This window comes from Microcebus murinus, chromosome 4, assembly GCF_040939455.1.
Source record: "Microcebus murinus isolate Inina chromosome 4, M.murinus_Inina_mat1.0, whole genome shotgun sequence".
NCBI classification, from domain to species: domain Eukaryota; kingdom Metazoa; phylum Chordata; class Mammalia; order Primates; family Cheirogaleidae; genus Microcebus; species Microcebus murinus.
In genome coordinates this window covers 93,024,393-93,037,897 of record NC_134107.1, presented here as the reverse complement: position 1 = coordinate 93,037,897, position 13,505 = coordinate 93,024,393, and the positions used below count along the sequence as shown (strand labels likewise).

Genomic DNA, 13,505 nt, shown 5'->3' with positions numbered 1-13,505 from the left:
TTGGTGTTGAGGCCGGGGAGGCCAGAGGGAAGGAAGCGAGAGAAATGAGCTCTGGCAATTGGAAGTGACAAATTTCTGAGGGCTTTCTCTGAATTGCAAAAGGATATTTTGTTCACAATCTTTGCCAGCCCTTAGGGGATACAAAGCCTCACTAAGTCATTGGACCGAAGCAAATTGCACACCTCCTGATTCAGCGCGTGAGCGAAGCCTGTCTGTACTGTCCTGCGTGTGACTGTGCCTGGGCTCTCAGTGCTTTTGATGGCTATTTTGATGAGCTGCTGAAGGCATGAGGGATCCAGCGGGAAACTGTAAATGAGATCGCTTCTCCCCGTGCGACAATCCTGTTTATGCCCATTTCTTTATGAATGATGTCATGTCACTTGCCACCGCAGGCAGCAATTTCTATGATTTAACAATGTCAGTGTGACCAAAATGCTAACCCTGGGGCTGGAGGTGCCATGCCAGACTCCTTGTGGGCAGTGGAATATTCACTTTCATTACCATCGGAACTGGGAATCTAATGAGCATTTTAACTCCCTAACTATTCACCCAAGAAGACGCCTAAAATGGTGTTAGCTATTCAGGCGTGCAGGACTAAGGTGGGTGGCTTGCATCAGGCATCATTTGTAGGGTTTTTATGAACTTTTATTGTCAAAAAGTGTGCTGTGAATCTCTCTACCTGAGAACATTTCTGGCTGGTGTACCCCAGGGGAGGGAAGTCAGGAGCACGAAGCAAAGCTGGCCCAGTGCTTTTCCTGCAAACTTTGCTTTGGGCAGCTTCACTTTTACCTCGCTTGGAAGCTCCCAATTCAAGTCTCAGTTGGGGAAACAATGAAATGTGCATGTTTCGATACAGGAAACTACCTGACCCAGAGTTAAAACATAATTCTATGTGTTCCCTGCACCCCCTGCTCATAAAGACTCAAATTCCTCTCTGCTGTCTTTTCTAGGAAACCATCCATGGGTTCCCCATGGATACACACATGTTTTCTAGAATGTGTCAAAATCTTTGGTTAAAAAGAGAAAGTTCTGGAAGCTGGGACTAGGAACAAAAGAGAAACAAGCAACGAAGGGAGAAAAATAATAAGCAAAGGGAAATGTGCTTAAATAAACCAAAAGGGGGAAGGAATTCTTTGTTTAAGATGGGAAGAAATAATAAATTGCATTTCTACTATGAATGCAAATTTGCCCGAAGAGAAAGATCAATTACAGGAGAGAGATTAAGGATTTAAGTGACCATTAATTAACAGTAAATTATGCCCCTTGAAAGCTAATGTGACATTCACACAAGCACTAAATGACTCACAGTTCAGTGATGTTTCAACGGACACTGATGGAAGCTATCAACAGACCCAGAAAAGATTCCTCACCAACACTGCCTCCTTGAATGCTAATGGACAGTCTCAAATAATTCACTTGTGAGATTTCTGGGAAAGTAGAATGTGTTAGGGACTGAGCTATGAAGCACTTGTAGGTGAAGAGAGATTAAAAAAGAAGATAAGAGTACAATACAATTATTCCTTTGTTTTCCTTGTTTTAATGAGTTACTCTGCCACATGCACCTATCTTAAAATGTTTGGGGCACTCTGAAGAAAAGAGCTATTCTTGCTTTAGTTATATGAATACATTTATCTGAGGGGTTACAAGGAAATAGAGATTTAGGTACTGAATTCCTAATACTAACTGAAGACTTCCTTACTTGCCAGCCACTAGGCTAAGCTCTGCACATGAAGGATCTTTAGCGTTCACAGCGACCTCATGAGATGGGTACTCTACGGTCCCACGAGGAGTGCTCTGTTAACGCAGGTGACAGACTATAGACATAGGTAGGTTAGTACCAAGGTCATGCAGCTTGCAAGTGGAGGAGCTGGGGTTTAAAGACAGCTGAGCTGGATCCAAAGCCCAAGCTCTTAATCACGCCACTACACTGACGTGAGAATATTAGGAACAGCAGTGAGTAACCCTTCCGAAGGAAAACTGACATGTTGCATGGTGTATGTTATCGGACAGAAATAGCCAGTGTTGTTTTCTCTGCGTGTGAGTGTTTTCAGGTTAATGATATCTTATACATGCTTTGCACCTTACAAATTCACAGTGCTATCTTATTTTACCTTCATGAATATTCAAAATAACAGTTAACTTACAGAGAAACTGCATCTCTGAGAGATTAATTGACTTGCCCAGAGTCACATGGCTGGTGAGTGGTGAAGCAGGATCTAGATGGTTCCCCTCATCCGGGCCTCCTCCACCCCCCCGCATTGCCTTCTGGGAACAGGTATGTACTGGTGATTGATAATAATGCTCTTATATTTACAAATTGTCTTGATTTGTAACTATAATAAAATTTGTGAATATAGTAAAACCCAGAAAAATTCCAAAAGGCAGATTTTTCTGTAACAAATGTCCTCAGTATGATTTATGGTAAAGCATTGGTTATTAGACTCTATTAAAACAATTTTTCTGCTACATTTAGAACCAAAATCATGCATAATACAAGACATTAGAAAGCGATATCATTAAGAAGAATTTCTTCTGTTTTCTTACCTTCATTTTTCTATTTTATCTTGCTTTAATGTTCACAATTATTTTCTGCTAAAAAACCCATTTGGCATTTAATGAAATTTCCTCTGTTTTTATTTTTATAATTAAGATATGCTTTTATCCTTTATGTTCAACATCCAGGATTTTTATACGTTAATGATAAGTGGCTATTTTTCTTCTCTACCCAATAAAAAAATCATTTCCAGCTCCTTGGCTACCAAATTCCTAACTCGTCTTTGTAATTGACTCATTCCACTTCCAGTTACACTTTAAAACTTGAGAATTTAGATATGAGCTCTAGAAGAATCCCCAAGAAAGTGCAGTGTTGGTAGACAGCAGCATAAACATAAATTCTTGATTTGTGCACATTTTCTAAGGATCAATTGTATCCTAACTGAAATGGTTCAATTCAGTAGAGTTAATACTGGCACTATGGAAGTATAGTTCCAGAAGTTTAGAAGAGATACATTAGTTTCTAAAGCGTTTTTAAGAGGAATTGTGTACTCAAAATTTGCAAGTTTATAATACCTGTCTTTAGAGATACACTCATCACCTATATAGATTTTGTAAGGCTGGATGTTAAAGCCTCTAATACCAAAATGATATACACATGTCTGTAGTTGTGAAAAATCCAAGAGACTCTTTCTCTGAGCTGCTGAAAAGCTTATCATGAAGCCGAGATTATTTTGGATAATAAAAATATATTATCCACACATAAAAGTAAATTTGGAAAAGAATGCCCCAAACTCTCAATGTAAATGGCTGCAGAGAGCTGGATTTCTAGCAAAGCAGAGATTTATCAAGCAATTATAACATCACGGAGCATATTTCAGCTATGTGTAAAAAGCCCCATAGTGTGACACTTTATGTATGTGTATCTATTATATAATTGTAGGAACAAAGTCAGAAGCAAATCATTGATCTCTGTGTAGTTTCCCAGGACTGATATTTTACAGATGAATAAAACAAACATGAGGAGTTCTACAGCACAATGTATAAAAATATTGTCTCTAGCTTCTAAGAGTCAATACTCAGCGCGTACTGAAATCATGTAAAGGACTCACCCGAGGCAGCCACCAGGATGCAGGGCCACAGATGGGCCATCACACTTGCCAGCATTCCTGGTCAGGTCCCAAAGAAGAGAATGCAAACTTGCCTACCAGATGGAATGCCGCTCAATTTTTCCAAACAGGGCTCCTCTCCACTCCGTTCCTCTCTGTTTGACAGTTTGTACTACCCTTACTGGTGCTATTTTGTAAACACTCGGTGGGACCAAAGGCGATATCAGCACCATGCAAATGTTTTGGAATTGATGCCATCACGAAACCCCTAACTTCTCCCTTTGGTTCTGCCCCAGGATCAGATCCTGGCCAACATTTCCATTTCCCTGACAGAAGATAGCTAAGTGAATAATGTAATCTAAGAGGAGCCCCTAAGGAGAGGAAATTCCACACTAATATGATTTCCTTTACAGCCTTTACCTAAGGCAATGCTCTTGCTGACATTCAGGACACTAATTTCATTAATAATTGAAATCTAAATAGCTGTTCTAAATCAGACTTATGCAGTAACATCTTTAGCATTTAAAAATGGTTATTGGACTCTTGAATTACACAAAGCTAATGGAAACCTGGTATTGTTTAATGAAGAACAACTGCAAACAATACAATGGGAAAAGTGCTTTTTGTTTTTCCTAAGCCCCTTTAATTAAAAGAAGCATTGATTTTTGATAAATAGGAGTGCTTCTTAAATTTTCGCTGCCCACAATTCGGAAAGTAACTACCTAAGAAAGGATGATTCTAGGCTTATTGGAGATGAGAACTACTGAAGTTTAACATCATTCAATAAAAGTTTTTTTTTTTTCACTTTTTGGTTGAATACCCATTCACTCTTCATTACTAAGGCAAAAGAATGCACAATTCTATACAACAACTCTATTTTCCATTGGTAGACCTGCAGATGCTCTAGAAAGCACAACCAAATTCCATACCATTTCCAATATCTGTCTGCTTTTTTATCCAATTGAGATTGTAGAGGCAAAGCTTTGAGGTAAATTTTCACCAAGCAAACTGAGACGGGAAATGTATATATTTGATTCCTATTCTCTTAATCACTCAGTCCCTTTGTTTAGAATCCATGAAGTTCTCCATCTAATTTTAATCTACCAATAAAATGTAGCCTGACTGCTTTTTCTCTGTTGCTAAAGGGAGTTATAAATAACTCCCTTCAGTGAGAGGGAGAAAACTAGGATGAACCCAGTGGTGTTGAATTGGTTTTGGAAGTGTCAGTGTGAACCCATGGTTTTTAGTATATAAAGCTCAATGCAGAAATAAATACAAACGTAAATGTATGTGCACACATGTTCATACATACCAATCTTCCACATACATATGTTCCATAGGTCTTTCCACTAGAGGGCCTGGGAGAGAGACACCCCAATAGCAATGAGCACACCCGGCACTCAGATCTTAGCTTCTAAATGCCATACTCAACTAAAAGGAAGAAATGGTGAAGTGAATGATTCCAGACCTGACGGAAGGTATGAGAAGAGCCTAAAACATCCTGTTGTACCAGAAAGCAAAGAAGTACTAAAAGAATGATGGATACATGATAAAAAGACACAGGAGTCAGCTTGAAGGGGCTTCCACTGGCCATATCTAGGGCAATTTGAGCATCAAAATCAATAATGATCATGTCAAATTATAACCCACTAAATAAAACAATAATCTGCAAATTCATATTGATCTAAATAAACAAATGGGCCGGGCATCCTGGCTCACGCCTGTAATCCTAGCACTCTGGGAGACCAGGGCAGGAGGATCGCTTGAGGTCAGGAGTTCGAGATGAACCTCAGCAAGAAGAAGACCCCATCTCTACTAAAAATAGAAATACATTAGCTGGGCAACTAAAATAGAAAAAAATTAGCTGGGCATGGTGGCATTTGCCTATAGTCCCAACTACTTGGGAAGCTGAGGCAAGAGGATCACTTGAGCCTAGGAGTTTGAGGTTGCTGTCAGCTACGCTGACGCCACAGCATTCTAGCCCCGGCAACAGAGCAAGAGTCTGTCTCAAATAAATAAATAAGTGATTAGGAAGAAGAGAAGCTTTTCCTTAAATTAGAATGCCAACTAATAAATGTAGAAGGGATGATAGAATTGGCATATAATTAATTCACCCAGAAAACATCCATGGTTGCTAAAATGAGTTGGTCGAAGTTTGATGAGGAATAGGACATTTATACAAAATACTTATTAATTACAAAGATTCTTTTAAAAGACAAACTTTTGGCCGGGCGTGGTGGCTCACACCTATAATCCTAGCACTCTGGGAGGCCAAGGCAGGTGGATTGTTTGAGCTCAGGAGTTCGAGACCAGCCTGAGCAAGAGCAAGACCCCATCTCTACTAAAAATAAAAAGGAATTAGCTGGCCAACTAAAAGTATATAGAAAAAATTAGCTGGGCATGGTGGCGCATGCCTGTAGTCCCAGCTACTCAGGAGGCTGAGGCAGAAGGATTGCTTGAGCCCAGGAGTCTGAGGTTGCTGTGAGCCAGGCTGACACCATGGCACTCTAGCCCAGGCAACAGAGTGAGACTCTGTCTCAGTAAATAAATAAATAAAAGACAAACTTTTCAGTGGAGAAAGCTAGCAGCAACACCTTAATCAAACAATGAAAGTTAACGTCACCAGTAATGGAAACTGTGTGCCACGAGACAGGATGAATTGAGAAGACACAGGAGCTTTTCTTGTACAGTTTTGCCAAAAATCCATACCTTAAATGTATTCAGGAAGAAACACCAGACAATCCCATATTATGGAGCACACAAAACAGCAGGCATGGAGTCTTCAAAAGTGTCAAAGTTACGAAAGTTAAGGAAAGACTTAGGAACTATATCTAACAAAAGGAAACTAAAGAGACATGACAACCAAGTGCAATGTGGGATCCAGAAGGTTGTATCCTTTTGTTATAAAGAACATTTTGGGGAGAAATGGTGAAACTCAGATGACGCATGTCGATTAGATGACAGTATGTAGCAATGTTGACTTCCTGATTTTGATTGGATTTGATTATACAAAAGAACGTCCTTGTTTGTATTCAAGGGTGACGGTGCATCATGTAGGTAATTTACTCTCAAATGGTTGCATGGGGCAGTGGAGGAAGTTCTTTCTACTGTTCTTCCAATTATGCTGCACATTTAAAAATATTCTAGAAGAAAAACAAATTTAAATGTAACCTGGTAGAGGAACTTTGATAAACAGTTACGGAAAGTTTATTTGAGAAATACCCTTTAGAGAGGGTTGAGCAGATAAATGGAGCTTCATCAAGAGATGAGCTTCCAGAGGATTAATCTGGCCCTCAAAATCCCAGCGCTTTCCATCAGTTCTTCGAATGGTCAGCTTCTACGTATGAGATGAATTAGGACAAGAGAAAGGCAAACTACAGGTAGTAGCACTTTGGATGGGGAGGGAACACAGAAAGCTTCCCTTTATGGAAGGGTTTAATTGAGGTGATGATCAACATTGCATTCTGGCCATGCACTTTAGTAAAGCCATGACTCTAAGTCAAACCTTCTGGGACATGCTTCCCCTCCCTTTTCCTTGCACTTTCTCATATGCCCATCTGTTACGGGAAGGCCATTGCTAATGATCTGTAATACAGGTACATTACGGCCTTCATTAGCTAACTTAACAACAGTCTGGTGCGTCTGCCCATTACAGCTCTTTATTGGCTGATGAATTCTGCCAAGATGGAAATGGTTTTGTGTGAGTGACTTGTCTTCCAAGCAGTTTACATACAGATGCTTCCTGCTCTCTTGTTGATGGCCCGGCCCTGTACCGTCGGCTGGCTCCAGTCTTTCTTTTTCTAACCTCACTGTCCTGTCTGGGTTTAGTTTGTGTACTCAGTACTTGTAGATTTCGTATCACCCCCCTCACTCCAACCTTTAATTTTTCATGAAACTACTCCCTTCTCACTCTCCTTTACATACAGCACTTTTCATCTAGAGAAAGATTTTTATTTGCACTGTTTCTGATAATTCCCCAGACATCTTCTTAGGAAGGATGAGTGTGGGGATGAACCTCATTTGGGCCCTTCCAGCAGATCAAAATTTTGGAATCATGGATGGCTGGGCATTTGGACATAAGTAACATCACTTGGGCAAAAGAAACAAAGACATAATTTGAGATTTGAATCTGCCATTCTCTGACAGCAGTTCTGGCCAAGCCCATCATTAAGACAGTGCCTAGAAATATATTTCTTTCAGAAGCCCCCACTTCACACCCATAAGAGCCCTTTCTCCCTTGTTTTCAAGCAAGATACGGCACATCTTAGATAGACCAATGTCTTTCGGAAGAAGCAAGGGGAGAGGGTTTATTATGCAAACATAATAAGGAAGTGTTTATTATGCAAACAGCAACTGAGTTATGTGTCCTTTAAGACTACTAAATAGTTTTTAATTACTGCTATATCAGTAAATCCCATAAATATGCAAATGCAATTAGTTCACAAAATAGGCCTTAAATATCTTTATTCCTCTCCAACAAAGTTCTTTGAAGTTAATCACTAACTCTCTTTGTTCACTCCCTTGGCAGTCGTGCTGAAATTGACAGGAATTTTGACAGATGTACATATTCAGGGGGAACCAAATTTTCTGAGCACATCTGGTCAGGCTGGAGGAAAAAAGCCGAAATGGACATTCCAGCCAAACTCAAACATTTAATGAGTAGAGTCCCATGTGACATTTCTGTTACTCCATCGGGTTGTCCTCTGAAATAAATATCGAGTGAACTACTGAGGCGGCACTTCAAGTCCAAAGACACACTCAGCATTTGATTTTCCTCTAGCTTAGAATTTTATTGTTAATAATAATGCACATTTTCTAGTCCCCGAGAATAAATAAATAAGCACAGGAATAGAGTCTTTCGTGGTTCTGGCCTTTTGCTGTTTATGTGTCAAGGGTTTTCTATAGGAATTCAGAGAACATAAGAAATAAGGACCCAGGCCTTAGAGTCAGACATACCTCATTTTGCATCCAAGCTTCATCACTCGCTAGATGCTCATGGCCTTGGCCACATTGCTTACTGTTTCTAAGCCTTAGTTTTCATATCTGTAAAATGGGTTTAATCGGTATTGGGTTAGAATAACAAATTACTACAAATTTCGCAGCTTAAAGCAGAGCTCATCTATTATCATAGCTTACAGTCCTGTAGGTCAAAAGTTCAGGCACAACATGAATGGATTCTCTGCTCAGAGTCTCACAAGGCCAAAATCGCAGCCAGCTTTTACTGTATCAGAAGAGTCAACTGTGTATATCCCGTCCCAACTCTGTGTTCACTTACGTTAGGTTAGTAACTTGAAATCAGTCACGATGGGAGACTCACTCTTGCTCTGAGTAGAGTGCCATGGTGTCAGCCTAGCTCACAGCAACCTCCAACTCCTGGACTCAAGTGATCCTCCAGCCTCAGCTTCCCAGGTAGCTGGGACTACAGGCACGCAACACTACACCTGGCTAATTTTCTATTTTTAGTAGAGACAGGGTCTCACTCTTGCTGAGGCTGGTCTCTAACTCCTGTGCTCAAGCAATCCTCCTGCCTCGGCCTTCCAAAGTGCTAGGATTACAGGCCACCATGCCTGGCAGTGAGCCACTGCGCCTGGCTAGATTATGGGCCTTGAAGTCTTGTTATACTGGCAGTAGGGGATCCCCTCTGACCTGTGGCTCACTGCAGGGCCCCCAACTTTTCTACGTAAGCCCATTTGAGAGTTTTCTGTGGAGATGCTCGATACAATCACAGCAGCTAGTGAGATATTCCGGTTCAGGTCCTCATTTCTGGATATTCCATCTCTGCTATGGACTCAAGGTGGGGACAGGTCTTTGATCTTTCAGAGCTTTTTAAATTTATTCATTCATTTATCCACTCACTCTGTGGGGAATTGTGGTAAACACTGAAGATATAAAGATAAGAAAGCCCAAGGTACTTGCGGTGGAGAAGCTACATAAGACACACTTTGCTACAAGGAGAGAAATGCCTACAGGTGGATAAACTGGAGAAGACACAGGTACATAGGGAGCCCAGACTTGAGGTGGGGGGCAGGGAGAGGCTTCTCACAAATGGCATTTGTGCTGAGTACAGATAGTTAGCTGGGTGCGGGGAAGGCTGACAAGCTCGCAGCAGAAGGATGGCATGTGAAAAGGCTGGATGTTGAGATGAGAGAGCTTGATGCCTTCCGGGGGGCTGCAAGCCTCACTTTGTAAAACTGGGGGCAGATAAGTCCAGACTCACATGCATTGAATCAATTCACAAGTTCATTATACAGAGTGTTGAGTGGGGGATAAAATAGGAAAGTGAAATATTGTATAAGCCTGTATAAGTGCTGTTATTACAAAGCTGTCTCCAAATGGCCTATAGCAATTATTCTAAAATGCACAACAGCTGTATTTGTCCCCTTTCTGCCATTGCTGAAATTTACACTGTCATTGCGCCAGGAGGAAGGCTTGGCACTAATAACAGGCTGGCTGAGTATGGCTGGAGTGTGACAGACCTCTAGTTAGAGACCTTAAAGACTGAGAGCAGAGGAGTGGGGAACTGTAACGCTCTGAGAAAGGCCGAGTTTGCGGCTGTGAATATAGTCAGAGCACCACCTTGTGGCAGCAGTCACACCTGTCTTAACGAATTCTGTGCGGCTCCAGAAAACAACATAGAACGCATTTTAAATTTAATTATACAGTGCACCTTTAGGTGATTTGAAAGTCAGGTCACGCCTCTACTCACATCACCACTCTTTTTCTTTGCTCTTAATTTCCCTCTTTGGGTTCCCCAACACCAACCACAGCAACCCACCCAATCTGTTTCCACTGAGCTCACAGCTACCTACCAGTTCCTCCAAACTCTCTTGGTCCCTGGGAGCTCCCAAGTTTCCTGGGAAACTGACTCAGTGATTTTTTTTTTTTTTTGAGACAGAGTCTCACTCTGTTCCCCAAGCTAGAGTGCCATGGCGTCAGCCTAGCTCATAGCAACCTCAGACTCCTGGGCTCAAGCGATCCTACTACCTCAGCCTAGCGAGTAGCTGGGGCTATAGGTGCGTCACGACACCAGCCTAATTTTTTTATTTTTAGTAGAGATGGGGTCTTGCTCTTCCTCAGGCTGGTCTGGAACTCCTGAGCTCAAGTGATCCTCCCTCCCGCCTCGGCCTCTCAGAGTGCTATGATTATAGGTGTGACCCACCACGCCCAGCCTTAGTGACTTCTTAAGGGGTGACTTCCCTACTCTTTTCCTAAGACAGTGAATAAATAAAGTCTTGGTTCTCTACCTCTGAAAAGTTATAAACAGAATTATTAAAAGCCATATCAAATTTCACTCTTGTCAGAATGTTAGGGGCAGAAAAATGAGTGAGAGGTAATGAAAATCAGAAACACAGAAAGGAGTGAACATTTATAGAAAAGCAATAAAGAGGAAACAGTTGCAGAAAAATATAAAGGGGGAATGGTTATTTCAGTCTTAAAGAATGGAATAATTAGGCCAGGAGTCCTCAAACTACAGCCCACGGGCCGCATGCGGGCTGCCTAGCACATTTATCCGGCCCTCCGGGTGTTTTCGCCGAGACTGCCTGTCCTGCTTAGCAGCCAACTTGTCCCGGGCCCACAGTGCGCACTCTCCAGCGGTCTGAGGGACAGTGAACTGGCCCCCTGTTTAAAAAGTGAGGACCCATGAATTAGGCCATGGAACACTGACCATCGAGGAATGGAAAAACACCATAAACCGTTATAGAACTTTCCCCGCAGTACGTATAACGTGACCTTTACATCATGTCTGTGCCTGGAAAGAATTCAGTCCCCAAATAGTCACATATAGTTGTGAATAATTATAACCAACCATTCCCTAAACTACTAACATATAGACAGAAAAACACAGAAGAAGACAGGGTCTTCTCCACTCCCGGAGACAGACCCATTTCCCCTTAGGAAATGTACTTCCGCTTTGCACCCTTAACCTTTGCTTACAATACTCTCCACGCATACTTGCCGGGTGTCTGTCATCCCTCTCTCTGCAGGGGCCACGGCTTGCTGTTCTTCCAAGCCTGGAGCCCAAGACCCGGGGCAACACTTCAAAGTCCAGCCGTGGACTGAACTGTGACAAGAAGGGATGAAATTTCATAAAGTTGACTGTCTCACATTGGGTTTCCCTGAGTTAAACCTGCAATAAGGATTTGCGCACAAGTGGTTTATTTTAGAAGTGCTCACAGTAGAGATTGGGAAGGCGAAAGAGTGGTTTTACCCCGAACCGTCAGGGAAACTCGGTGAAAGTTACACAAAGGAGCCTGGCTGTCACACTCTCAGTCATACCCGTCAGTCCTTGGCTAAGGGGCTGGGGTGGGTGGGAGGCGCAGGGAGTGAACGCCTAGGTATTTCCCCCTCTTTTCCTGGGCAGACCAAACTTTAGGAGCCCAAGAGAAGTGCTAGGTGTGGGCCTTGGAAGCAACAGCACACAGAAGCCAAGAGAGGGGAGCACAGAAACAGTAATAGGAGCCCGAAAAGATCTGGAACAACCACTAAAGTTTTCCATTTCAGAGGCAGCAAAGATCTATGGGAGGCATTAAGGTTCTTATTCCTCCAAAAGACGATGAAGTTCCAAGAAACCTGATGATCAACTTTTCAGAGCCCAATCATACACAAATACAACTAACTATTTTCAAATTAATACTACCCCTCTTGAAAAAAGCTCTTCTCTCCCCAAAATACTTGGTGTGATGATTTGGCCTTAAATAGCAGAGACACAGGGTTCCTAATTTGACTATGTCTTTTAAGAATAAAATATGAGGCTGGGCACGGTGGCTCATGCCTGTAATCCTAGCACTCTGGGAAGCTAAGGCAGGAGGATTACTTGAGATCAGGAGTTCAAGGCCAGCCTGAGCAAGAGTAAGACCTTTTCTCTACAAAAAAAAATAGAAAAATTAGCTGGGCATCATGGGGTACACCTGTAGTCCCAGCTACTTGAGAGGCTGAGACAAAAGGATCACTTGAGCCCAGGAGTTTCAGGTTGGTGTGAGCTGTGATGATGCTACTGCACTCTAGCCAGGGTGTCAACAAGACTCTGTCTCAAAAAAAAAAAAAGAATAAAGTCTGAAATCTACATTATACTACTGTGACATCTAAACAAGTAATCTGCAACCCTGGCAACACATCAGCATGACCTGGGGTGCTTAAAAACTTTTTTTAATGAGCTGGGCCCCACCTCTATAGATTCTGACATTATGGTATAAGGTGGGGACCAGGCACTGGCATGTGTCTGAGCTCTGATATGCAGCCAGGCCTAAAAGCGACAAGTCTAAATCAATGCAAATATTGGTTTATTGTAGAAGGATGGAATGAATTTCCCTTCATTTTATTATCATTAAATTCAATTTTTTCTGAGTTTTTTGTTTTGTTTTGTTTTGTTTTTTAGAGACAGGGTCTTGTTCTGTGGCCCAGGCTGGAGTGCAATGGTATGATGAAAGCTCATTGTAACCTTGAAATCCTGGGCTCAAGCAATCCTCCCACTTCAGCCTCCCTAGTAGCTGGGACTACAGGTGTGTGCTTCCATGCTTGGCTAATTTTATTTTATTTTATTTTTTTAGAGACAGGGGTCTCCCTATTTTGCCCAGGCTGGTCTCGAACTCCTGACCTCAAGCTATCCTCCCCTCAAGCTATCATCCCGCCTTGGCCTCCTGAAGCATGCTGGGATTACAGGTGTGAGTCACCATGCCCAGCCCTTAAATTCGATTTTGACGCTTATAAAAGGAACATTTTAGGATGTCTACCTGTCTATACTTCCTTTCTTGGAGAATTGCCTTTTTCTCCAGCTCCAGTGGACTTGTACGCAGCATCGTCCCACCCTGACAAAAGCCAGTAGGACAAGGGGAAGACACCTGGTCCAGATGGACCACTAGATTCTCTCCGAACACTTGGAACCAGGACAGTAAGTCACTACCA

General features: G+C 42.1%; 1 protein-coding gene across 1 annotated transcript in view; it reads right to left on the bottom strand.

Annotated features, from left to right (window-relative positions):
* The window catches only part of HTR3B (5-hydroxytryptamine receptor 3B), a 36,812-nt gene extending 33,152 nt beyond the window's left edge, over positions 1-3,660 (bottom strand). The window contains exon 1 of the mRNA XM_012756365.2: positions 3,606-3,660. Within this exon, the coding sequence (XP_012611819.2) occupies positions 3,606-3,660 (55 nt within the window). The remainder of the gene's footprint in view (positions 1-3,605) is intronic.
* Positions 3,661-13,505: the final 9,845 nt, after the last annotated feature.